Source organism: Desarmillaria tabescens (assembly GCF_030435595.1).
Source record: "Desarmillaria tabescens strain CCBAS 213 chromosome Unknown EV420scaffold_32, whole genome shotgun sequence".
Lineage (NCBI taxonomy): Eukaryota > Fungi > Basidiomycota > Agaricomycetes > Agaricales > Physalacriaceae > Desarmillaria > Desarmillaria tabescens.
Window position 1 is genome coordinate 502,089 of NW_026848331.1, and position 23,319 is coordinate 525,407.

At 47.0% G+C, this 23,319-nt stretch overlaps 10 protein-coding genes across 10 annotated transcripts; 5 read left to right on the forward strand and 5 right to left on the reverse strand.

Annotated features, from left to right (window-relative positions):
- Positions 1–1,771: 1,771 nt before the first annotated feature.
- On the forward strand, positions 1,772–3,497 carry EV420DRAFT_704179 (other/AgaK1 protein kinase). Its single transcript, XM_060483161.1, has 6 exons — positions 1,772–2,153; positions 2,207–2,397; positions 2,450–2,525; positions 2,583–2,621; positions 2,675–2,965; positions 3,025–3,497. Exons 1-6 carry the CDS (start codon positions 1,839–1,841, stop codon positions 3,415–3,417), a joined length of 1,305 nt encoding a protein of 434 aa, XP_060327876.1. The 5' UTR covers positions 1,772–1,838; the 3' UTR covers positions 3,418–3,497.
- An 80-nt stretch (positions 3,498–3,577) lies between these two features.
- On the reverse strand, positions 3,578–5,589 carry EV420DRAFT_1274006 (glycoside hydrolase family 79 protein; the record flags this gene model as incomplete). Its single annotated transcript, XM_060467802.1, has 9 exons — positions 3,578–3,734; positions 3,783–4,120; positions 4,172–4,232; positions 4,281–4,345; positions 4,405–4,582; positions 4,633–4,806; positions 4,864–5,074; positions 5,129–5,237; positions 5,287–5,589. 9 exons carry the CDS (start codon positions 5,587–5,589, stop codon positions 3,578–3,580), a joined length of 1,596 nt encoding a protein of 531 aa, XP_060327877.1.
- A 3,233-nt stretch (positions 5,590–8,822) lies between these two features.
- On the forward strand, positions 8,823–11,186 carry EV420DRAFT_1482385 (cytochrome P450; the record flags this gene model as incomplete). The annotated part of the gene is made up of 13 exons (XM_060469900.1): positions 8,823–8,930; positions 8,985–9,122; positions 9,178–9,235; positions 9,290–9,401; positions 9,453–9,504; positions 9,560–9,642; positions 9,694–10,048; positions 10,096–10,109; positions 10,299–10,331; positions 10,390–10,519; positions 10,576–10,765; positions 10,824–10,975; positions 11,109–11,186. The coding sequence occupies 13 exons, from the start codon at positions 8,823–8,825 to the stop codon at positions 11,184–11,186; spliced, it is 1,503 nt and encodes a 500-aa protein (XP_060327878.1).
- A 333-nt stretch (positions 11,187–11,519) lies between these two features.
- Positions 11,520–13,090, reverse strand: EV420DRAFT_704306 (uncharacterized protein). The gene is made up of 5 exons (XM_060483162.1): positions 12,797–13,090; positions 12,571–12,747; positions 11,962–12,522; positions 11,670–11,914; positions 11,520–11,612 (listed from the first exon to the last, which is right to left on the reverse strand). Exons 1-4 carry the CDS (start codon positions 12,878–12,880, stop codon positions 11,735–11,737), a joined length of 1,002 nt encoding a protein of 333 aa, XP_060327879.1. The 5' UTR covers positions 12,881–13,090; the 3' UTR covers positions 11,520–11,612; positions 11,670–11,734.
- Positions 13,032–14,061, reverse strand: EV420DRAFT_1702409 (kinase binding protein CGI-121-domain-containing protein; the record flags this gene model as incomplete). Its single annotated transcript, XM_060479512.1, has 4 exons — positions 13,032–13,421; positions 13,478–13,660; positions 13,709–13,831; positions 13,882–14,061. The coding sequence occupies 4 exons, from the start codon at positions 14,059–14,061 to the stop codon at positions 13,302–13,304; spliced, it is 606 nt and encodes a 201-aa protein (XP_060327880.1). The 3' UTR covers positions 13,032–13,301.
- Positions 14,062–14,071: 10 nt separating this feature from the next.
- Positions 14,072–16,442, forward strand: EV420DRAFT_1559944 (protein disulfide isomerase). The gene is given in 7 exon segments (XM_060473795.1): positions 14,072–14,373; positions 14,423–14,699; positions 14,750–14,983; positions 15,033–15,576; positions 15,596–15,772; positions 15,826–16,349; positions 16,420–16,442. 6 exon segments carry the CDS (start codon positions 14,100–14,102, stop codon positions 15,997–15,999), a joined length of 1,680 nt encoding a protein of 559 aa, XP_060327881.1. The 5' UTR covers positions 14,072–14,099; the 3' UTR covers positions 16,000–16,349; positions 16,420–16,442.
- On the reverse strand, positions 16,309–16,976 carry EV420DRAFT_1646011 (uncharacterized protein; the record flags this gene model as incomplete). The annotated part of the gene is made up of 2 exons (XM_060477848.1): positions 16,309–16,748; positions 16,808–16,976. 2 exons carry the CDS (start codon positions 16,974–16,976, stop codon positions 16,309–16,311), a joined length of 609 nt encoding a protein of 202 aa, XP_060327882.1.
- Positions 16,977–17,551: 575 nt separating this feature from the next.
- Positions 17,552–19,773, forward strand: EV420DRAFT_1646012 (tyrosyl-DNA phosphodiesterase-domain-containing protein; the record flags this gene model as incomplete). The annotated part of the gene is made up of 11 exons (XM_060477849.1): positions 17,552–18,031; positions 18,088–18,279; positions 18,333–18,341; positions 18,391–18,471; positions 18,523–18,660; positions 18,707–18,828; positions 18,883–18,964; positions 19,021–19,314; positions 19,363–19,536; positions 19,590–19,700; positions 19,753–19,773. 11 exons carry the CDS (start codon positions 17,552–17,554, stop codon positions 19,771–19,773), a joined length of 1,704 nt encoding a protein of 567 aa, XP_060327883.1.
- A 174-nt stretch (positions 19,774–19,947) lies between these two features.
- EV420DRAFT_1273992 (serine carboxypeptidase) lies at positions 19,948–21,932 on the reverse strand (the record flags this gene model as incomplete). Its single annotated transcript, XM_060467800.1, has 11 exons — positions 19,948–20,016; positions 20,064–20,445; positions 20,493–20,565; positions 20,618–20,735; positions 20,792–20,816; positions 20,869–20,959; positions 21,009–21,108; positions 21,156–21,266; positions 21,314–21,486; positions 21,543–21,649; positions 21,703–21,932. The coding sequence occupies 11 exons, from the start codon at positions 21,930–21,932 to the stop codon at positions 19,948–19,950; spliced, it is 1,479 nt and encodes a 492-aa protein (XP_060327884.1).
- A 280-nt stretch (positions 21,933–22,212) lies between these two features.
- On the forward strand, positions 22,213–23,147 carry EV420DRAFT_1559955 (uncharacterized protein). The gene is made up of 3 exons (XM_060473796.1): positions 22,213–22,461; positions 22,508–22,825; positions 22,876–23,147. Exons 1-3 carry the CDS (start codon positions 22,310–22,312, stop codon positions 22,919–22,921), a joined length of 516 nt encoding a protein of 171 aa, XP_060327885.1. The 5' UTR covers positions 22,213–22,309; the 3' UTR covers positions 22,922–23,147.
- Positions 23,148–23,319: the final 172 nt, after the last annotated feature.

Sequence of the window (23,319 nt, forward strand, 5' to 3'; positions counted from 1 at the left end):
ACTCATCATTCTACTCTCATCATCATTCCTTGTACCTGATCCACATCATTCATGACCCAATCAATCCCACACATGATCTACCGCTCACACGCATGATCCGGTTGATGGCCCATAGACCGATCACACGCTATGGGCTGGATCCTTCTTCACCCAGTCACGCTTCTTTAGGTCATCTGTGATCACACCCTAGGATGGACAAGCTGCCACGTACGCTCCTCAGAAGACCGCGCCCTATGGACGCTAGTCTTCTTCCTCGCAGGAGGGCTTCTCCTATACCAAGCACCATACGATACAGAGGACATAGAAGACAGCGCTGCATTGGGGCAGCACGCACTGAGACACAGGAGCGGTACATACTAGTAAATACCACAATGTATTTAAACGAGCCTTGCTGTGGTCTTACACCCCAGCTTCGGCTAAAGTTATACACTCCTAACTTTTCACGCAGAAACTCCCTGTTTCATGCTTAAGGACTATCATACCTTACCTAGCGATTGCAACGCCCTCTTCACAACTGAATCATCGAACGTGAGTGACAGTTTAGAGGCAAACATTGTTCAATCCAAGTTAGTGTGTTACAAAGGCATGTATGTATGATTATGGCGGTGTATGATTATTTTCAAAGTATGCCTCACATAAATTGGATTCTACAAATTTGGGATGGGGATGAACACCGCTTAAGCAAGGTATGATAGTTGTCGACCGACGACCGCTAGTCGCAGCTGGAGGATAATTGAACGCTTACATATTATCTTATCTTATCTCTCACGTGATGTTTTGATCTTTCTGAACCTTATTTTTTTTTTACCCCCCACTATGGAGACTGGCAACAAACCGGGTGGCACGTTGATCGTGTTTGGCTGCTCCCTCCAGCTTGCCCCCTTCCACAAGTCTGAAAGCCTCGTTTGTTCCTCAATTTCGCCTTGTTCATGGCATGTGTTGCTCCTCGCTGTATGTGTAAATGAGATATCTGTATTACCAACGCTATAATATTTTATCTGCTACTCCCACCTACACTTGCACCCTACTCCATCCTCCATGGTCTTCTGAGTTCATTTATCTTCGCCTTTGCCTGCATAGCGCTTCGCCTGGACTTCTTCAGCCTTTTCAGGCATGATGTGACATATGCGGCTCATAAAGGCAGCCTTCGATGGGTGTTGAGCATTCAGCAGGGGGGCAAGCTGGAGGGAGCAGCCAAACACGACCAACGCGCCACCCGGTTTGTTGCCAGTCTCCGTAGTGGGGGGTAAAAAAAAATAAGGTTCAGAAAGATCAAAACATCACGTGAGAGATAAGATAAGATAATATGTAAGCGTTCAATTATCCTCCAGCTGCGAAGCAGCTTTTACCCCCCACGAAGGAGAATGGGAAGGAGTCTGTTAGTGAGCCAGACATCTGGATCACCGCTGAGTTTGAAATCCATTGAGATTTGGGGGTTCCTCTATGGACCCCCGCCCCGGGTACCAGGCTTTATATACAGATACGAGTTCCGCGAGTATATAATAAAGCCTGGTACCCGGGGCGGGGGTCACCTGACTGCTGGCGAATGTTTTTATTGGCCGTCGGCTCACTCGGAATTGTCAGAGGGTCGAGCATATACGTTATTGGATCACATCTAAGTTGCATTAGAGGTCCTGTGGACTTTGAGAAGAGAGTAACGGCCTCGAAAGTGCTGAACTTTTGGGTGGAGGATGCGGATCGCTCCCTATAGAAATTGAATCGGAGCTTTAAAATGGCCAACATTGGTGGGCAGACGGGTTTACCCCCGCCCCGGGTCTCAGGCTACTTCGCTTCGTTCGTGAACGTATGCGAGACATTGTACACTTCATCCAGCTACCATGATGCGCAATCTCCTCTGCAGACCAAGTCGTCCTTTTGAACCTCGTGAATACGAGAAAATGTACGGCAAAAAGTATTTCGCATTTCGAGGCCTCTCGATGGACCAGCAAATGGTGTTTTGGGATTCATGTCGGGCGTTACTTCTCTCCCGTGGTTATCATCTCTACAAGCCAGCCTCTGGACCCTGTCATGAATATATATCCGTCCCTACACTCCCGAGCTTCTCTGGACCTGTCCAATATCCCTACGCATATCGTGAAGCTAATGCGCTCATAGACTCGCCGCGCGACCCTTTTATGGGTGCTTGTAATAGGGTCCGTCTTATATACATTTTTTTATACGTGTTATATACTCACACAAAGACCAGTCCATGGTATTCTATGCCCAGGACAGTGAAGGACGCCATGTTGTTCTGAAGCACGTCTGCGGCAATTCCCAAGAATATAGGATCTTGCGGTTTCTTCAATCGCAAGGCTTTCAAGCTATGGAAGAAAATTGTATCATGCCCGTTCTCGAACTCATTGAACACAAAGAAAATTGGCTCGTTGTTATGCCTCGGTAAGCCGTTCCTTTTAGCCCACGTTTCTGACGGTCTCCTATCCTACTATAGGTGGGGCTCTGCATCCCGTAATCCACCTTTGCATCGCGTAGAGGATATCTTGCACTATATGTTATGTTTGTTAAAGGTAAGATTGGTCTAATGACCCGTTTGGCCTTTGCCCAATAGTACAATACTTCTGCAGGCGCTGATATACCTTCACGCCAACTCCATCGTTCACCGGGTACACATCCATCATCTTTTTCAGTCAAACGGTATCCAAAATTTGTTGTGTAGGATATCACGCTACTCAACAGTCTCGTCAATCATATCGAGGCTCACCCGTCAAGAGCGGCCGCTGCTATTGGGTATAGACAAGGCCTTCGTGAACATGGACTCATCAAATACGCCATGTTCGACTTCGACTTGTCGATACATATGCCAGAAAACGTCCGTCTACTTCCCGCTAGTTACACTTGGATCACTGTGGGTCCTTGGCCTCATGACGCTGCGCAAGGAGAGTATATGTATGATCCTTTCGCGTACGACGTCGCACTTTTGGGAATCGTATTCTGTCTAGAATTTCAGGTATGGCGTTTCAACCCATGCAGGCTTTCTTCAACTTATGCGTCTTGGTCGTAATTCAGCACCTCACTAAGTACATACCAATGCTTGCGCCGTTATTCGATAGTATGGTTACAGACGACATCTCACGCCGCTTTACGGCCGCTCAAGCTCTTGAATTTTTATCCGACAACTGGAAAGAGTTCATATCGAGTAGTCAATCACTTCCGTACGACCTAGAATGGGAGGGAATGTCCTGGGACGAATACGATCGTTGGGCTGGTCTTCCGGATGATTTTGTGCGGAAATGGGGTTACCTGCGCGAACCTTCTCCTACCAAGATGACTCGATTTCTTCGGTGGTCGTGTGATAGCTACCGAATATACCGTACAGTGGCATGGCTACGCAGGAGTATCGATAAAATGCGACAGAAGGACTCCCGAGAGATGGAGTCTTACCGTGCTATACCCCTTTGAAGTTACGTGTTTGGGGAACGCGAATCCCAGAAGGATGCAGCCAATGCAGCGCTACCATCTTGCATGGAAGGCAAATCAGATGTATAGTAGCGGCGCTTATCGTGGCCGAAATTCATTTTTATCAATAATATCTACGCTTGACTCCGGAGTCCATACAACCTCAAAATTCAAAGGAGAGAAGGACGGCTTCCGTTTCAACCATATCCAATCCGGATGTAACCTGAATAGTTTCAATCTCCAGCTCTCCTTGCGCGCGCGCATCGTCCGTCTCGTACGTCTGTCCTCCCCAGGTTAGCCCCGAATCGTCGTCAGCATGACTAGAATTGTTGATCAGAATTAACACTGGAATAGTACTGATAACGCACTCAATGGCGAGCCTTTTGACCCTAACACTCGTGGGAACCTGTCCGCCTCCTGAAAAATCGAGGTCGAGATGAATACTCGAACGGGAGGTAGATTGCTCTTTCATATATGCTTGAGAATTAATGAGAACAGCACGGGCGAGAACACCGTCTTCGTAAAAGGTGTAACCGGAGATACGAGAGTTGTCGATTGACAACTCTGCTACTTGAGTATGGCCAGAGTTACCTATGGCCTCTCCGATGATGATTGCGGCATAGTAAAGAGGTTGAACATGAGGAGCTACAGGTTCCGGGAGCTCAGATCCATCGAGGATGGATCTGGTTAATTCGACAGGTTGGATCTGATAGGGTAATGTAAGTCACTATCAGCGGGTTGAAAGAGTCGTTCGTACAAAGTTATATTTGTATCCTATACCTTCGTGGAAAAAGACGCGAGATATTCCCAACTGTTGCCTACGAACAAATCAATCCATCATTCAAGTAACTTAAGGCGATACTTACGCGAATAGAGTGTAATCCAACGACCATAATGCAGCTCCTGCAGTGTTGCTAACGTTTATTGCGCCCTTCGAAATCACGTAAAATCAATAGGCAGACCGGCGAAGAAAGGAGAGTCCAAGCATACATGATTGGCATAGCTATTGGTTTCTCCAAGGACGTAATTCAGGCCTCGGTTGTGTGTTTCTTCGATGTCTGGGGTCAAGGCTGAAAGGTTGCCACGGATATTTGCCTTCGTCATCAGGTCCTGTAGGAGACCATCCATGCCTTCGATGAAGGCGCCTGCATATCCGTGCTGCGAAAAACTTGACATCGTGTGTAGCGTGCGCGATGTTTTCAAGAGGAAAGAACCTACATCGCAATGGAAGCGCCTGGCTCAGAGTCAAGTATCCCCTCAGCGTAGATAGCCTGGGGCGAAAAGCCGATGGTTGAATGGGTCGATGCCACAAAACTACCAACGAAAAATTTCGTATGAGAGGTCGATGAGATTCCTACAGTCTTAGAAATGTTCTTAGCGAACTCAGTCCACCTAAGTCATGCAATCATTAAGATACAGATAACCACGGGAATCATTCCAGACGCTTACTCTTGCGTATAATCAGCGGAAGTCCAGTTGGATGGACGCGCGCCGTTGTTGATATACCAGTCTGCTTCATTACCAATCTCCACAAAGTCAAGAGTCACTCCAGCGTCCTTCATAGCAGAAGATGAAAATGCACTCGCAATCGAACGTGCCGTCAGAAATGCCGCAGTAAGGTTTTTCTGCCCAAAATTGACGCTCCATGTTATATGTGTTCCTACAAAATGTATGATTAACCATATCTACTATATTGTCAGAACTGAAGTCGTACCAGACGGAAGGAAGCGGGCCGTTTGGTAGTAGCCGTCACCGACAGTGAGATTTGTAGCTTCCGGATAGGGAACGACCGTAGTGAAGTCAGGAAATATCGCTTCTGAAAACTTGAAAGACCTAAGTATAGATTCACGGATCATCTAGCGGCATTCTTACCTCGACGTTGGGATTGAAATTAGTATGATCCTCGCTGTCAGCTCCAATTCTGATGTTAGGCGGTGCCCCTGTCAGAGCTTTCAGGTTGTCCAAGGCGTTGTAAAGAAATTGATTCCTGGAAGTCGTTCCAGTCCAATCCATCCATCGATCCCCTTCAATGGAAAACGACAGGAGACTGGAAGAGATTTCCGACGCGGTTGACGGTGCAGAGAGAGGTAATGACACCTCTACAGCTGCTGACGTCGCGGAGACCAATAAAGCAGAAAGGAAGAAAAACAAAGATCGGTGAACGAAGTAGGGCATACTCTGGAAGTCATACCAGTCGGTCAGGAAGAAGATATATATGCAAGAACAAAGAATCGGCAGAATTTTCTTTACCAGCGAAGAAGTATATGCCCGCGTGGAGGGACAGTTGAGGCGCACACTGTGGCAAGAAGCCATCGAACAATACCGTCTCGGATTCGCTCCGATGCGAATCCGAAGACAATCAATGCGAATCCGAGATCCAGGCTTATGACAGGCATAGAACCGGCTATCCTTGAGCATGGGACCACGTCACATTGAAGTGTTCCGGTAATGGACGTGCGAAAAGGATTGGCAATACAACTACGTTCGTCCTGCCAGCGTAAAGAAGATAATTCTGGTCGAATTCCGTTCGCTAGCCTGGAAAGGAACCAGTGGCCACCCCAACTGCAGGATTTTTCCTGCGTTCTCGGTGTTACGTAGAGAATCCTTGGCCACCTTGGTATTATCCGACATGCTAGGGGGCGTGTACGTTGCACAGCTTTCAACCATATCGCATTGATCATTTATTACAATTTTCCGAACTGCAGCCTGAGTAAGCATGGTCGCGCTGCGCGCAAACGGCGCAAATTCTGATAGTCCATTGTAAGTGACTGACAGGGCCTAGCTCGGGACAGAGAGCTCAGGCTCCCCAGATACCTAGCAGACACTTAGTTCTAGCTTTGTGCCTACGCTTGTGCGGAACCGAAATACACGAGAAAGGTCATGGCACTGCAGTGGCTGGTGTGTTTTTGAAGGCGTAAAACGGGATTCTAAAAGGTTTCTATTGCAGCTTCAGTTTTTATGCCTCCGTTTTGAGTACTGTAAAACGAAATGTTATCTCAATTCTTTTGTTCTAGAGCTTTCTAGAGGGAGAAAAGATTTTTCATACCGTTTTACAGACGGCCTTTTCGGGACTGACAAAGGCTTCGCTAACAAAACCTTTTAAAGTTTCGTTTTTATGACCTAAAATGAACCAGCCTCTGCTGTGTGCATGGTAGCCGTGGGAGGGTGGGAAGAATGAGGCCCCCAGAAGCTCTCAGCAAACTTTGTCCGGCAAAAATCCGAAAATCGGTCCTCAAATATGCAACTTTTGGGGCTCAAAGTATGCTAACTCGGGCAAAGTCGCTTCTTCGGGCCTCCCGGGACGAAGGCCCGTACGGAGCCAGCCGTCTGATTCTGCTATATCCGTCAGCTCTGAGGACCTTTTTTAGCTGTATTCGACATGACTACGAATTTCCGTTGGAATTTTGCAGGAAAATATTGCGGAGAGGAGTCATAAATCCAAATCGAGACTGATATTGGCTCAGATGTCATGGCGATGGCGTCAGCGCCAGCTCAAAAATGCTAAAATCCGGACAAAGTTTGGTGGGAGCTTCTGGGGGCCTAAGAATGCAAAACAAGCGACGGTTCCGGGGCACCGGTCCGAATATTCCCACGATCTTCTCGCCAATACCCGACTCGGGGTTGCCTCCAATGTCTACATCTTTGCTTTTCAACTCCTTTCAGCGCTTCCGCAAGGTGCATATATGCATATCTGTGAGACTATTGAGCTATTTTACACTATTTTCTCTTGCTTATTGTGTCTTCAGGCCAATATCTGTGGAGCGAAAGCAAGACCTTTTGCGTTCGGCGCTCTAATGAGCAGCCAGACAACGAATATGTCGAGGGCGAAGCAATAATTGAAATGAACGTGGCTCAGAGAACACTGTCCCACCGCTGAGCCTGGTCCTCGGGACGAAAGGACACAAAAGGCGAAGACACTGACATTATGTCTCGCCAGAATCGACGTCTTACCCTCCTTTCTCTCATACTTGACAGCCTCAAAAGCAGTCCCACACCTCAGGAAACTCATTCTTGACATGTCATCATCCCCAATGTTTGATCACTCTTTTCTCTTCGATATGCTCGAGGATGGTAAACACCGTACTGCAACATTCCAAGCCTTGATCGACTGCCCTAAGGATTTTCGCTTAAAAGATGTGCACCGTACCCGACTGGAGTTGATGGGTTTCCATATTGATTTTGATGAAAATTTCCTGGATTTCATTGCCAAATTGTGAGTTCTTGCGTCTCTGATACGTACAATCACACCGGACAGATGAGAATTTGAGGGAAAGCAGAATGTGCACAATAAGGTGACGTTTTGGGAGGTCGATCTTGGCAATGACTTTACATAAAATTTGCGTGCTCCCGAAATTTGTCTATGGCGGGCAGCATGGATTTTGGATCCTCCAAAATGCGATGTTTGTTGACCCCCAAACGATGCTCGCAAAACGTTACAATTGTGCTCAAAATTCAGGTTTGTCAAAAATGTCCATCTTCCCGGTGTGAATAGGATCAAGTCCCTCTCATTTTCCTGCACTTAGATCTGGTTCATTTCGCACTCTTTCAGGTGTATCGGGGGCCATGTAATGAAATATCTAGATAAATATGACCAGCTACTGAAACCTGACGTCGAACAGAAGAGCTTTGCAAGATCTTTCAGTGGGGATGACTAGTAAGACGGGCAAACCATGTTATCGAGCTCGAGTCTTGCTGCTTACACATTTTCTGAGCATGTCTAGCGAGCGACCTTATGCGACCTTCGGGTATATTAACCCTGAGGCACCGTGATTGGATACTGACATCGAATGTAGGAACCATGCGGCCGTTGTGTCGGCGCACGCCGATGTATATTGCCCCACAAACGCTCTGGTACTCACATGGCCAACCATAAGTAGTACACATTTCCTGCTTGGGGTCATCCTATAGTGGAATCTTTCCCTTGGTCCCCGTGGTACTATCAAACCTGCCGACTTTACATCCGGTGAATATCACAGCGGCGCAGTTGTTACGATCTTCGAGACGTTTCGCACAGAACTCCGGCATTCCTTATCGGGACCATATACCGGTTCTCCAAACTCTACGAAACTCTTCCAGCCCCTTCCCTCGAATGTAGGTGCAGCGCCATATTCACCCTTGGTAATATCCTTTCGATCAGCATTCGCTAGTTTCACTAAGATTGTATACGTTCTTCATAGGCTCATCCCTCTGCGATATTAGCATTGCACGATGGTGTAATCGGACCGTTTCGATTACTTAAAGAAGCAAGAAAACTTCTATCATTGAATCATTCCTTCCTCCACGGGGCCTGAAGCACCCAATACGTGAACGGCTATGACAATGATCACTAAGGTAGAGATGGTATAAGTACAGGCTTTTCCCCCTTATCATCTACTTTTCTTCAACGGCATTCTCTTTTGAAATCAGCAATGCTGTCGGTTGAAGCGACACTGTCTGTTTCTTTAGCTCTGCTATTTGTGTTTTTCGTCCGTTATATCCAGCACCGAAAAGATCCTGCCAGGAAAATTCAATGCGCGGTGAGGGGCTTAGTCATATCGACTTTTCTCTGGAATATATTGACTTTGTTTCAGCCCAGGTCTGATGCACACTGGCTCTGGGGCCACGAATACACCGAATGGCAAAATGAAATTGGCAAAATGTACTCCAAGTGGGCTATGGTTCTAGGACCTGTGTATAGAATTAAGGCGGCATTCTTCAAACGCGACATAGTAAGTATAAGTATCTTGCGCTTGTTATTTCTATTTTAGCTCAACGATACTGTAGATTGTTGCTACAGATAACTTTGCCGTGCATCACATTCACGCAAATACTTACCGATATCGTTCGTAACCTCCGATACTTGTCTTCCTCCGCTCATGCCTGTTTATCATGACAGCCAAGGCGCCCGAGTTCCTACCCATAGTGGAAAGTCAACTCGGAAAAGGTATAGTATATGTTTCAGGCGACGAACATAGACGCCAACGCAGACTTCTCGCGCCGGCCTTCACGTCAGTCTAGAGTCTGTTGATACGTCCGCGTCAAACTTATACGTCTTTCAGTCTCGGTGCTGTGAAAGGGATGTCTGATGATGTTGTCGAATGCACCCAGAGGGTAGATCGTCATCTCTCAAATCTTTCAGTATCAACAGTCTCATCTATTGCAACAGTTCATACAACGAGCGGGAACATATGTCGGATCGCGAGGGGGCGAAACCACGATAAATATTACTCCCTTCCTGTCTGCATGCACGTCAGTGGTTTTCCGTTCACCAGTTGCAATCACCTTGTTGACCTATAATAGGCTGGATATTATCGGCCGTGTAGCATTTGGACACGATTTTCGTAGCGGTGAATCCCAGGAAGCAAAAGACATCGCTGAGTCATGGCACAAGGATGTCTTGTTTGGGAGAACTATGCCCGGATTCCTGTTGCCAATCATGATGTCTACTTTCCCTTGGATCAGCAAGTATCCGGCTTTCAAGACGGACGGAGTTGCGAAGCAGGCGGCTCTTAAGCTAGCTAGAGAGTTTCTACGACAGAACCATGCGCATCTGGAAAACGGAGATGGTAAAGATATTCTCTCAATTTTGATCAGGGACCAGAAACATTCGAAGCACGCCGGTGATCGTCTGTCGCAAAAAGCACTACTGGAAAATGTATGTTCTACACTTCCTGCATACATATTCGTACTGATTATATTCAGATAGCAACACTTATGTAAGTCCTGCCGGCGGTATCCTACTTTTTCTCTCCTCATTTACCCTTTCTCATAGAATGGTTGGACATGAAACAACATCCTGCACTGTCAGCTTCACTCTATTCCATCTCGCTCGTGACCCGAAGTCCAAAAAGACTACGGCAAGAAATCCATGACTTGAGTGATTTTAGTTACGACCACATTCAAAGCCTGCCCTACCTTGACGTTGTATGCCGGGAGGGGTAAGTGTAATAGTACATCAAGATTTTCGAGGATCGTGTACTCATGAATCGTGCTTAGGTTGCGTCTTCATCCGGCTGGGCCACGGACTGATCGCATTGCCCTAGAAGACGATGTCCTCCCTCTGAGCCAACCACTAACAACGACTGATGGGAATGTAGTGTCTTCGATCGCTATCAAAGCCGGACAGGTCTGTCTTCTTCACTTAATTTGATTATTGCACTTGAACGTTTGAACAATCACCAGGTCTTCCAGATACCTAGTGTGGTTCAAAATACGGACCCCAATGTATGGGGTGAGGATGCTGCCGAGTTTAAACCAGAGCGATGGCTTCGTCCTGACGGCGTACCTTCAACTGCTCAATTACCATCTGGGCCATACGGAAACGTCGCATCCTTCTTGGACGGACCGCGTAGTTGTATTGGATGGCGGCTCGGTATTATTATTTTCGGTCTCACCGCACAAGTAGTTTCTAATATCATCATTATCTTTAGCCCTCTTGGAGTTCAAGATCATTATCTGCCTTATGATCCGCCATTTCGAACTGACGAGTACTCCACATCATGTCCAGAGCTTTTTCATTGGAAACCTCCAGTCATTCGTAGAAGGAGATGCTCAAATGCCGATCCACGTGAAGTTGTTGGCTGTACGTCCGAAGTGCTTACTTTCTTTGACGTGTGCTCATTAAGTTGGCCCCAGCCACTCTCTACTTGATTCATAATTACCAGGTCAACTGGGTCGATGTGACGGAGTGTAGATACTCCTTTCTGCTCTTATAGAGAATACTGGATTTCTACCGACAATTGACACTTTGTAACATACCCCAGACGGTTTTCTTAGTCGAGGAAACGAATTAAGTGGTTCCGTTTGACTTATGCCTGACTAGATACCTTCTAAGAAATCGATAGTGTATTCGACTGCAGGACCAAGTATATTCACATTAAAATTCATACATACATTAATTATGATAGCCCTTTAGATCTTACGGGATACGCAGTAGTTTCCAACTAGCAAGCTGAGAAACCAGCTGCTTTGGTTGCTGTGGCACGGTAGAAAGCTGGAACAGGCGACTATATGCAAGGACCCACGAGAGTCTTGCGTGTCAAAGTATGAGCTTACACCAATAATTCAACCATTAAATCACTTACAGCTGTCTTTCTGTAACTACATCAAAGAGGAGTTGTACATCATCATAAAATATCGAGGATCATTTTTGTAATTGTAGTCGTCTGTGATGGCAATCGTTGGCGCTTGCGGGGCCTCTTTGTGCGTTTACTGGGGAGCTATTCCAGAGATGGATGATCAATTGCGACCCATAGAGAACCCGTAACTGAACGTACCGTTACTTCTTCGCTTGTCTGAGAGCCACCATTCGTGACCAACAATAATGGCGCACGCCCCTGCGCTACGTCTTGGCTACCTTCAAAATCCTTGTATCGACGCTGTTCGATTGTTTTAGTAAACGTGGATTCTTACTGGATACGGGAAAGCAGACCCAAATCTCGAAATACCAGTTTTCGGTTGGTTCAGGATGTTCACGGTCGCAATACTCCCTGAAACTGTCCGGAGGTGAAAGATATTTATTCTATACAAGAGTTCAGTTGTTGAACAGTCTGGATATGACTGACGCACCTTCGCAGAACACCACCAGTCTCCTTCGTTTCGAGATCGTGTCCATATACTTAGAGCCATGTCTCGATGGTTCAAAAGCGGGCTAGGAATCAGAGCGTCATTACCAAAGGATCGTTGTAATTCCTTTGGAAAGTGTCTCATAAACGTCTGCGAAATAGCTTTGAACTTCATTTGCTCCAAAGTATACAGTTCCCCAATCACATTTCGAAGGGCTCTCTGCATGAACTGGTAGTCATCCCAACTAATCTCCGTCGCTTCCATGTTGACCGAATCAGGAAGACCCGGCCACTGCTTCTCGATGAACGACTCGTTTCCGGACGATAAATATTTCTCATGTCTTTCGGGAAGTGGCTGAAAAGAGAGGAAACAATAGAGCTGATATCGGGAGTCCTCGAGAAGGCTCAGGGCTTTGTGATATTTAGCAATTAATCGATCGTATCCTTCGGCCCTCAAATAAGGGTCATTTAGGCAAGGTGACGTGCAAGTGCAAAGAACAAAGGAGCGCAGGGGTCGCTTGCAAGGGCAAGTGCTATGCCAAGGCGAATAGTCGTTTTCATCACGCTGCGAGATACGAGTTAGACTGAATTCTATGACGAATGAGTGGCTCACCGAGTTTTTCATCCGTGTATTCATCAAAGAATCCGCCTCATGGCACATGCAACTAGGGCATAGTAAATTCATCTTCATTATTTCTGGTGCCTGGAAACGATGTTTACAGCCGTCGCAACGGATAGTTACAATGTCTGTCTTTGACGATCCGCATTCTTTCCATTGGGTGACTTGTTTCTACATGCAGGTTCAGTAAAGGATTGCAGAAGAACATCGAGAGACTCGCCTCGTAGCTTTGAAGTGCGGATTGAACTGCATATCGAAAGTTGTGAGCCTCCAGGGCTTCAGCAGTGAGTGGCTGCGGTGACATATAGATGGTTGAGATAAAGGTTGATGGAGGCTTTTATTCAAGGTGTGACATTTATAGGCACAGATGATAACATCTTAAGTCCGGTTTTTGGTGACAAACAAAGGGCGTGGCTAGAATCTGGATCATAGAAGGACCACCGATGGCAAGATTTCCTATTTTCGTAGACGGTACAGACGCTCAAAGAACAAGGACTCGTTAACAGACTACAAGAATATAGATCTGGCTTTAATCGACTACGAGCCTCGAGGAGGTATCGGACCACCCTAAGTGGGAAACAAAGACCATTAACAGAAGAACAATGCTCGGTGGAAGGTCCCTCAACGGTAGACGGTGGTTGCAAGCGCGCTCGAAGGCCGGGGTTCAGAACTGATGAAGCTTTCTGAGCAACAATCACACTTTATAGGCGTAGCAGACGGAATGGTCATCCCATGACACTCTTCATTGCAACTGAGCTCACGACGATGTTGTCGATGACAGCATGCTGTTTCGAGAGGTCGTCTCTTGTCGCGATCAGGGCTTTCTCCTGATCCAGTTTGTAATACTGATGGATTTTGATCTTGAATGTCTACCACACGGACAACGTTGAGAACAGCTTACTTTCTTGATCCTGGCCCAATCGGTGAAATCCTGAAGGGAGGCCAATGGCAACAGTGTTCCATCCACCACACGAGCGAGTTTCTCTTGTACTATCGATGAAGACAGCCCAGCATCGGATATATGAATGACAAGAATTGAGGTAGTCTTGTCTGAAACGCCATATCGACGAATGGCTTCTGTTATCTGTACATTTATGAGCTTTTGTTCTGTCCCATAGCGTATATAACACACATTATTGGTTGGATTAAGTGCCCACAGAATCTCGGAATGTACGGTTTTCGTCCGCAATGATCCCTGAGATTCCGTAAGGATTGCTTGGTATATCGCAGTTTCTAGGTGAAGCCGGCTTGTAATCTAACAACATTATCGTCAAACAAACTGGTGAAGTATGAAACGATACTGACCAGTGTCGCATCGACAAAGGCAAAATTCATCTCATCTCGTTCCTTCTCACCTTCGTGACCATCTGCTCTGGCAGCGGCCACAATTCTATTCCTAATGTCGCTGGCATTATTGACGGGAGAATATAGCGCGACGTGGGCGACTTGATTGCGATGGAGGTGGCTGAAGGTGAAGATGTCCATCAAAGCGGCAATCACGTTACTTCGCTCCTTCCACCACCATGAAATTCGGGCGACTGTTTCACGGCCTACCTCGGTCGCTGCTCCTCACGTCGCTGGCCCTGACATGCAGCGCAGTACCTGTCAAGACGTCGGTACTGACACCCGATAATTTCGAGACGACCATTGCCAGTGGCGTCTGGTTCATCGAGTATTTTTCTCCCTACTGTGGTCATTGCAAACATTTCGCTCCGACCTGGGACCAACTTGTGACGATAAGTGTAGAGGAAGTGCCAGGTGTGAAGCTTGCACAGGTCAACTGTGCAGTAAATGGAGGTGCGTTGAGGTGCTCTCGATTGCCGTGCATTACTAATTGTGACTGTAGATCTCTGTTCAGCAAACGACGTCAAAGGATACCCTACATTAAATTTGTACAAGGATGGGAAGCTTGTTGAGCCTTTCAAGGGACCCAGAGAGCTCGACCTTTTGGTGCCGTTCATCAAGAAACATGAGCCACCACCACCGCCGCCCCTTCAGCAACAGCAACAGCCTATGGTTGAGAAGCTGCCGAACCCGAATGGAGTTGTTTTATCGCTGGATGACAAGACATTTGTAACTACACTCTCCGAGGGTCCCGCTTTCGTCAAGTTTTTCGCGCCATGGTGTGTAATGATGTCTCATGTTGAATAGCTCGTCTAATGGTTGTTTGAAGGTGTGGTCATTGCAAAAAACTTGCTCCAACATGGAAGAAGCTAGCAAAACAAATGCAGAATAAATTGACCATTGCCGAAGTCAACTGCGAGGATCACAAAGCGTTATGCACCTCCCAGGAAGTACAAGGATACCCATCACTGATGTACTATTCTATCACCGGTACGAAGAACGAATATACCAGTGGACGAAAACTTGAGCAGCTTACTGCCTTTGCTGAGAAGGCCAGTGCCCCGTCAGTGACATCTCCATACCCCGTTTTACCACATTGACTATTGTTTCAGGGCCATGAAGGCCATTGACCCACAAGATCTTGAGCATTATATCACCGAGGACGACATCATCTACGTCCTACTTCATACAGATGATAATATCGTGACCTACCTGTCCCCGACCTTCACTACTCTTCTTGGCTCCCCTACCGTCTACACCATCGCCAACGCCCCTGAATCTCTGACTGCTCGCTATTCCATCCCGGCCTCAGCGGCCTGGTCTCTCATCGCGTTCAAAGACCATGACTCTGTCACACCGACGTCTGTATACACCTCTATGGACGTTAACGACGTTCTCCCGTGGCTCCTAGCCAACAGACTACCATCGACATCAGAGCTGACGCAAGATACCTTCCAATCGATCATGAAAACACCCTCGCACCCACTTGTCGTTCTCGCGGGTGTTTCTGCAGAGAACAAAAATCTCGTAAAACAGAGGTTTGAAGAGATCTCCACGTCTTTCCGCTCAAAGAGCAGTGTAAGCCGAGAGGTCGTGTTTGCATGGATGGATATCGAACGGTGGAAGGACTGGATGAAGAGTATGTATGGAATGAAGGTTCGGAGTAAGACCTTAGATGGACGTCGAGGTGGTTATTGCTGATCATCATGCGTTGATCTATTGGAACGTCGACACCGAGGGAAAGCCCATTAATTTGTCGAATGAGAAGGGGATGTTTTCAGCCATCGAAGGAGCTGCGCGGGGCAAGATCACACCCCTACATTCTGAGAATCTTGTGGAACGACTAGCGAGGGTATGCTCTTCCTGTTCTACATATATAAAAGGAATGCTGACGCTTTTGAGCAGTATCTAAATGGCAAGGCAGTAGCCATCGAAGGCTATGTAATAGACAATCCACTCCGAACGATCTTCTTCGTTGGTTTAGGGTTCGTCGCTGTTATCTTAGCTGTGAGGAAGTGGGTTTTGTCGGATCTTCCAGATGACCGCCATTATCGAGACAAGGCTGGTCGGCTGGATTGAGGGGCTGCTGTGGACGTTTGTACTTATATCTTCTCTAGATTCTTGCTGATGTCCGGACATCTATAATCACTTAATGCATCTCACTCGCTTTGCTATAGGTCCATAAGCTGGCATGCATTATATATCACATGCTGGTAAATAATCAGTCACATGCGACTCAGATATTCAGGAGGGATTCCCAAGGCGAGGCAAGAATGGCTGCGCCAACACCGTTACGAGGGAATCTGTAGCTGCCGATAAGCATCACCTGATGCAAGAGTCGAGGAAACATACCAGAATTTTGATCATATAGGGACAGGTCTATCCTTCCTAGAGGGGGCCGAGAGATGGATGTCCAATTTGTCTTGAGCGTTGGCGTTCTTCGTATTCAGTCTTCATCTGTTCCCTCGCAGCTAACAGTTCTTCCCTTTTCATCCTCAGTTTTCGAACCTCTTTCACAAGAACCCGAGATGGTTTCACCTCCTGCCGTTCCTTGCAACGTCGAGCCGCGACAACAGCTAGCGGGTTCGGGGTGTACCTCAGGTCACCGGGAGGCTTGTTTGCGATGTATGCGGTTATATGAGATTGCAAAGCCTCAATCTGAGCAGTGAGAAGGTGGCTTTCGAGCTGGTATCGCTCGGCGCGGCTGTGGTGATCCTTCCGAGTCTGGCGATGCTTAGGTGGTGGAACAGCAACACCTGACGAGAGATCTTGACTAGGAAAAACTGGAGGATTGTATGGTAGATGTTCCATTCTTTTGGTGTGTGATTCTGTCTGAAAGAATAGTAGGTCAGCCGTATACCGAGGCATTACGACGCAGATTAATTACCTTGGGACACTGTTGTTCCATGCCGATGATTCTTGACAGCATTATATGTGCACGTAAAGTCGATGGCTTCGAAGGACACTGGCTTTTGTATCCGATAGGGCTGTAACACGAGCGACAATAACATTGCGACCATTGGGCCAAGCGGAGGTTCTTCTAGTATCGCCTTCATGTTAGGACCCGTCAGATAATAAGATAGATCCTCCGCTGACAAGAAAATAGAAAAGGCCCCATTCTTAGAGACGCCTCGTGCTGGGATGGAAACGGAAGACAACAAGTTACTATTGTGCCGGATTTGCGTTAGTGGGAAATCAATTTGATTAGGTCCATCAGCACATGAAACGGCGAGGATTGTGGGCTGTCCAATCGTCACTAGCAGTGTCGATGAGTGTTAAAACGTTAATACCATATGTATTGATATCGGACCAAGTCATTTCGTAAGAAAACCTTGAAGGGTTACTATGGTTTTCGTGCTATCATGGCACCGACTTTGATACACTTATTGCCAAAATTACAGGCTAAAATGTTTCAGCAGTTTATAGCGCCTTCTTCGAGCTAGTCGAAATCGGCGCTTGGCTTTATCCTTCCATCGACTTCGCTGGCACTACAGAGCAAAAAGACAAGGCTAGAGAAGGTTCGGAACCCAAGAACGGAAAACTTCGACCCACGTGATGCTCGCGCAGGACTTCAAGCGCGTCACAGCAAGTGGCCAATTAAATCTCTTTCTCCTGAACCACTATCATCGGCATGAATTTTGACGACCAGATACAAAGAGCCATTGCGCTCAGTCTTCAAGAATCAACAGGCAAAGCCAAACCTTCGCATTTTCTTGAGACTATCGTGATCAGCTCGGATGACGAAGACGATGAGCAGGTACACCAGGGGACGAAAGCGCCCCGGGCAGAGCCTCCGAAGACTCGGGAAGTAGTGGCTCCTCAATCCTCCTTTCTTTCAGAAAGAGCGCAACTAGAGAAAGAACGTCGGGAGCGCCAGCAGCGCTATCTGCAAGCCACTGGGAAGGGAAAGGCGCCAAAGAATGACGATGATGATGAGATACAGATTGTGGAGCCTTCAACGTCTCAGAATACGAAGACCTCCTCATCCGCACCTATACCGCTTACAGATCAGCTCTTCTTCGAAGGTGAAATTCGGCCAACGGCGACGCGATTCGCAGAGCCTCGGCAGGATAGAAAAGCCACATTCCGATTAACAGAAATCTTGGGCCCAGTATGAATTTCTTTTCCCCCTCATATTAGACGCTGACATAGGAGATGCTTTCGTAGAAATCTGACATATCTTTTGCCATTTTGTCCACTTACGCTCATGACATACCCTGGATCTACCAATTTTTTGAACGCGAGGTCCCAGTGATCTTTGTCGCCCACGGGGAATCAGAGGGGATGCGAAATATTCTTCCAAATTGGATTAAGACGGTGCCCAAGCTTATCGGGCCCTACGGATGCATGCATATGAAGGTTTGTGTCGTATCCCTCGTATACATTCATTTTCTGACCACGATCACCTGTAGTTTATGATTGTGAGTGTTTTTCTGAACGACCAGTATACGTGAGATTCAATAAAAGCAGATATTTTACAAGACGGGTAGGCTACGCGTGGTTATCTCCTCAGCGAATCTGGTCCCATTTGACTACAGAGACATTGAAAATGTACGGTTTTGTGTTTAGATTGCCTTCGTGTCACTTTGAACTATATCACAGGTGGTATGGCTACAAGATATACCTCCTCGTGGAACTCCGATTGCGAACGACCCCAAAGCGAATGACTTTCCGGCTATAATGCAAAGGGTACTGCACAGAGTCAATGTAAGGCGGCCACTAGAGCTGATGTTACAGGAGGTAGGTTATGCATGTCGTTCACGACGTTGCCCTGACTCTCTGTTAGCATCCCAACCTTCCCCTTCGCAAAATTGAGGATTTACGTTCGCGATGGGACTTTGGAAAGGTCAAAGTGCATTTGGTTCCATCGCTTGCCGGGAAACATGACGGTTGGCCAGAGGTCACCTTGTAGGCGTTGCCCACCCTTTTTGATTCTAAATTCTTAATACGTGCCATGTATAGGACGGGTCACACGAGACTCATGATGGCTATAAGGAATCTCGGTCTTCGAACCAAGAAGGGCAAGGCTGCGAGAAAACTGGAGGTGGAATACCAGGCAAGTGTTTAGTGTAAGGATTCGCGCGATCTCACATTTTATAGGGCTCTTCTATCGGAACATACACCACCCAGTGGGTCAACGAATTCTTCCACTCAGCGCGAGGGGAGAGCCCCCAAGATTACCTCGACGATTCTAAAGCTAAACGCTCCAAGCTTCCCTATCCCCCACTCAAGATCATATTTCCAAGCAAGAAGACTGTGCAGGAGAGCGCCCTCGGTGTGCAAGGCGGCGGTACGATATTTTGCCGAAAAGCCCAATGGAGTGGCAAGAACTTCCCAAGGGACAAGTTCTATGATTCGAAAAGTCGCGCAGGAAAAGTCTTGATGCATACCAAGGTAAAGTAAAACGTATCTGCAGGACCTGATCTGATATCATCTTCGCAGATGATCATTGGTCTACTATCTGATAAACCTATTGATGTCGATGACTCTGAGACCGAGGATAGTGACATCGAAGAGATAGACGCTCCGATAGGATGGGGCTACCTAGGATCGCATAATTTCACCCCTTCGGCTTGGGGAACTCTTTCTGGGAGTGCTTTTAGACCGGTCCTCAATGTAAGTTTCGTGTATATTTAAACTTAAGACTAACCTGTTTATGAAATGTATAGATAAAGAATTACGAGATTGGCATCGTTTTCCCCATCAAAAACGAGGAGGCTTTAGAGAAGATAACATTTTGGGAGCGGCCACCCAAGCGTTATGATGAAGGCGGACCATGGGTATGTTTCAGCGTTAGGACTTTCTAGTCATCGCTTTGATTTTGTCGTACAGATACAGGAAGAATTCAACTAGTAAACGGATTCTCCAGCGATCCCATGGTGGATGATGATAACATTCTAATGTTCATCAGTTCTTCATGTTCGTAACATATATTCCGATCCGGGCACCGGCATTTGCATATAGAGATAAAGTTACACACCAATAATTGAGGTATCAATTTAGAGACGAGTCAATGCGATCTATAAACTATAAGGTCTGTCCCTCTAACCACCGATTGACAAGTTCTAGAGCTTCCTGGGGTTTGTCATAAGGTACCTGATATATGTTAGAATATCACAATGACCCAAATGCGAGAGACCCACCATATGGCCGGCCCCTTCAATCGTAGCAAACGTCAAACCCTGGCTGCTCCTCGTCAAACCAGCCGTCTTCTCCCCAACGAACCACTCCCTTAGCTCCTCATTTACAAACGACTCCTTCCCACTCCAATCTAGCGCCAACGTCCACGCATTGTTCCCAACCCAATTACATATGAAATCATAGTTGCCCACGTACACGAGGACCCGCACCTTGCGCTCCAGCAGGGCTGCAACATACAGTTGCGTCTGGCGGTACTCGTCCATACTTTCTGTGAAAGCGTTGTATACCTCCCAGGAGACGGAACTGAAGTTCTGTCCGTCAAAGTGCGGGTCGACACCTAGGTCGGTGCGCACATCGGGCCGGTCCAGGTATGCGGATATGTTCCTGGAAGGCTTCAGAAGAACAAATAGAGGAATGATAAGGAAGCGTACTGAGTTACGGGGTAGCAGAGAGTCTCTTGGATAGGTCCATCGCAGTCGACGCTCATATCGTATGGGTTTTTGTCTAAGCATGATAAGGTTTGGGAGCACAAGGATCGATGGGACTGGAGACGCACTCGTGTTGAAGTACGGATCAGATAGTTCACTATTGCAGAAACTGACTGCAGCATCACAGTTGATGTTGTCAAACTGGTCAATGCAGGCGGCTTTCATCCACTTCTGGCATCGAGGGAGCTGGGGAGAACGGTATCAACGACGCGAACAAGATAAGATTTGTGGAAACCACTGACCACTTGTTTCATGCGAATGCATGTTCTTAAGAGTGATAGTCAGGGTACGTTGAGAATGAAAGGCACGGGAAACACACGAGATATTCAGAACCGGGGGAACAGAAGCAGCAGTACACGCGATGTCGTAATAGGATAAGGTCATGGAAGCGAATTCAGTTAACCCGTTTCCTAATAGCGCGTTCAAACTGCTATTCTGATGGACATTCAAAATACGTACCAATCATGACCGAAGACAAGTTGACTGGTGTAAGGCCAGCATCGATTAGGTATGCATTTTGGTCATACACCGCAGAAGCGAAGAGCGGTAAGTAACGTCCCTACGAAGGTCAGAGATTTGAAGTAGAAAATAGGAAGATTTCCCTACGCCATAAGATTCCCCAGCCATGTGAAAGCCGCGACCTTTAAACTTGGTAAAGTGCTCGAAGAAGATGGCCACAAAGGATGCGATATCTTTGGCGGCTTCTTCAGTGTTGCGCTTGAGAAGGTGAGTAATGATTATGTTAGAATCCTAAACTTGCTCACGACGGTTTCGCCATAGTCAGCGTAAGAAAAGCCTACACCAATAGGCTGGTCGATGAAAAAGACGTTGGCATTAGAATTCCAGGACTCTTTGTGAAAGATAGGTCCTCTATCATCGATAATCCGGCAAGGGCCAAGCTCCATGAACAACCCTAGCATTGAAGAGCCACCAGGTCCTGGGTAAAAGTTGTATCATGGTGTCCACAAATCGAACCAAGCGACGGGCGCGTACCTCCGTTCGTCCAGAAGATGACATCGTCGGTATCCGGGTCATTCCTGCTCTCAAAGAAATAGAAGAAGAGATGCCTTGCTTCAATGTCGATGTATCCCGTATAAGCCCTAGTACAGTCCCTCAGACGACGCGATGAGATAGAGTATCTAGCAAGACGCACGCAACAGTATCATCGCAAAAGGCAGTCTTCTTGATTCTGACGTTGTAATTCGGAAAAGCCGGATGACTCAAGGCAGTGAACTTTGAATAAGAGAGCAGGTCCAAATCCTCCAGTGGGGTGAAAAGTCCGGCGTCGTACGCATCGTTCTGCACAGCGAAGAGCGGAGAAATCGCCCTTACAAGTAATGGCAAGGACAAGCCCAGTACAGCAACCTTGGCGAGGAAAAACATAAAGAAAACAGAAAGATACCCAGTGGTCCAGATGACAGGTTGGTAAGTCAGCGGCCCGGCTTTCCGCAGCGGTCCGACATTCGTGCCTATGTCACGTGGTGCGTGTAGCGCATTGGGCAAGACCGTGACGCCATAACTTTGCATCGCTTCGAGTAAGACCTATTAGAGGATTTAAACATTTCAAAACCTGGAAAGGTCCACCAAGGCAAGGATTGGAGAGCAAGTCCAATAATGCACACTGATTTATTGTTGTACTTTATTTGGCAAAAGCCATAAATCGGGCCGGCAAATTTACGGCAACCATGATGGATCTTTTTGCATTTAGATTCTGAATCGCGACATCGTGGCAGTAGCCATACCACTCCTCTTCCTGTACTATGAACAAAAGACGGCGGATATCGTTGCTGTCGTCGAAGCAGACATCGACGTCCTTGGAACAAGTCAAGGATATCCCAGCCGGCGGTCTCGTATGCATTGCTTGTAATCGTGCAATTAACACGCGTACGTCGTGTGCAATATTATGCTCAAGGTGGGTCTTCTGGGTATCTGAAGGGATACGACTACATGTTATTCAGATGTGGTTCTTCGACATGTGTGATATGTTCCCGAAAATGTACCGCACATCGACCACCCTCGTCGCCACCGACAGCATCTTTGTCGCCATCCCGGTCAGCCCTAGCGCTCAATGCACCAAACACAAATCTAATGACAACAACGACCACGAATCCGCCTCCATCTCCTCTGCCGCAATCCCATAAAAGGAAGAAACCCGCCGACAACGATAGCGAGGTCGGTGGCAAATCGGAGTCCAGGAAGGACAGCGACGGTGAAGAAGAAGTCACAAGCTGTGGGAGAGTGGTATGTCGTGACTGTTGTGTTGAAAACGTTCAAAGGTGCTACAATTTTATATCGTTTTCTGCCAATACACTGATTTCACTCCTAGCGATACTATCACCTGCCTCGACTGTTTAGAATTTCATTCCAGCTAATGTGTGGCATTCTCCTTTTATTTGCATCTACGTTCTATATCTCAGGATCTATCAAGTTCATGTTATACTATCACTCATCCATGCGCACTGTATCTCCTTGTATTCCCTAAATATTCACATGTTTATCTTTTTCCTGCTTCCTTGTGATTAATCTCAGAATACAGTAAAGTGTTTTTGTTGTACTTCAGCTTTTTGCTGATCAACGCTCTTCACTAGGTGTGCCATGATACATTTTGTCGCAATTCTAATGGGTGGACCAGCTTCATTCGCGTCAGTCACACCACGTGATGGAGTCACGGATGCACGCCGCGACTCGCCTTCTCGTGTCTCATCGTGTCTCCAACGCGACTTTGCACACTTAGCGCGACCTGGTGTTATCTCGACATGTATAAAAGGGC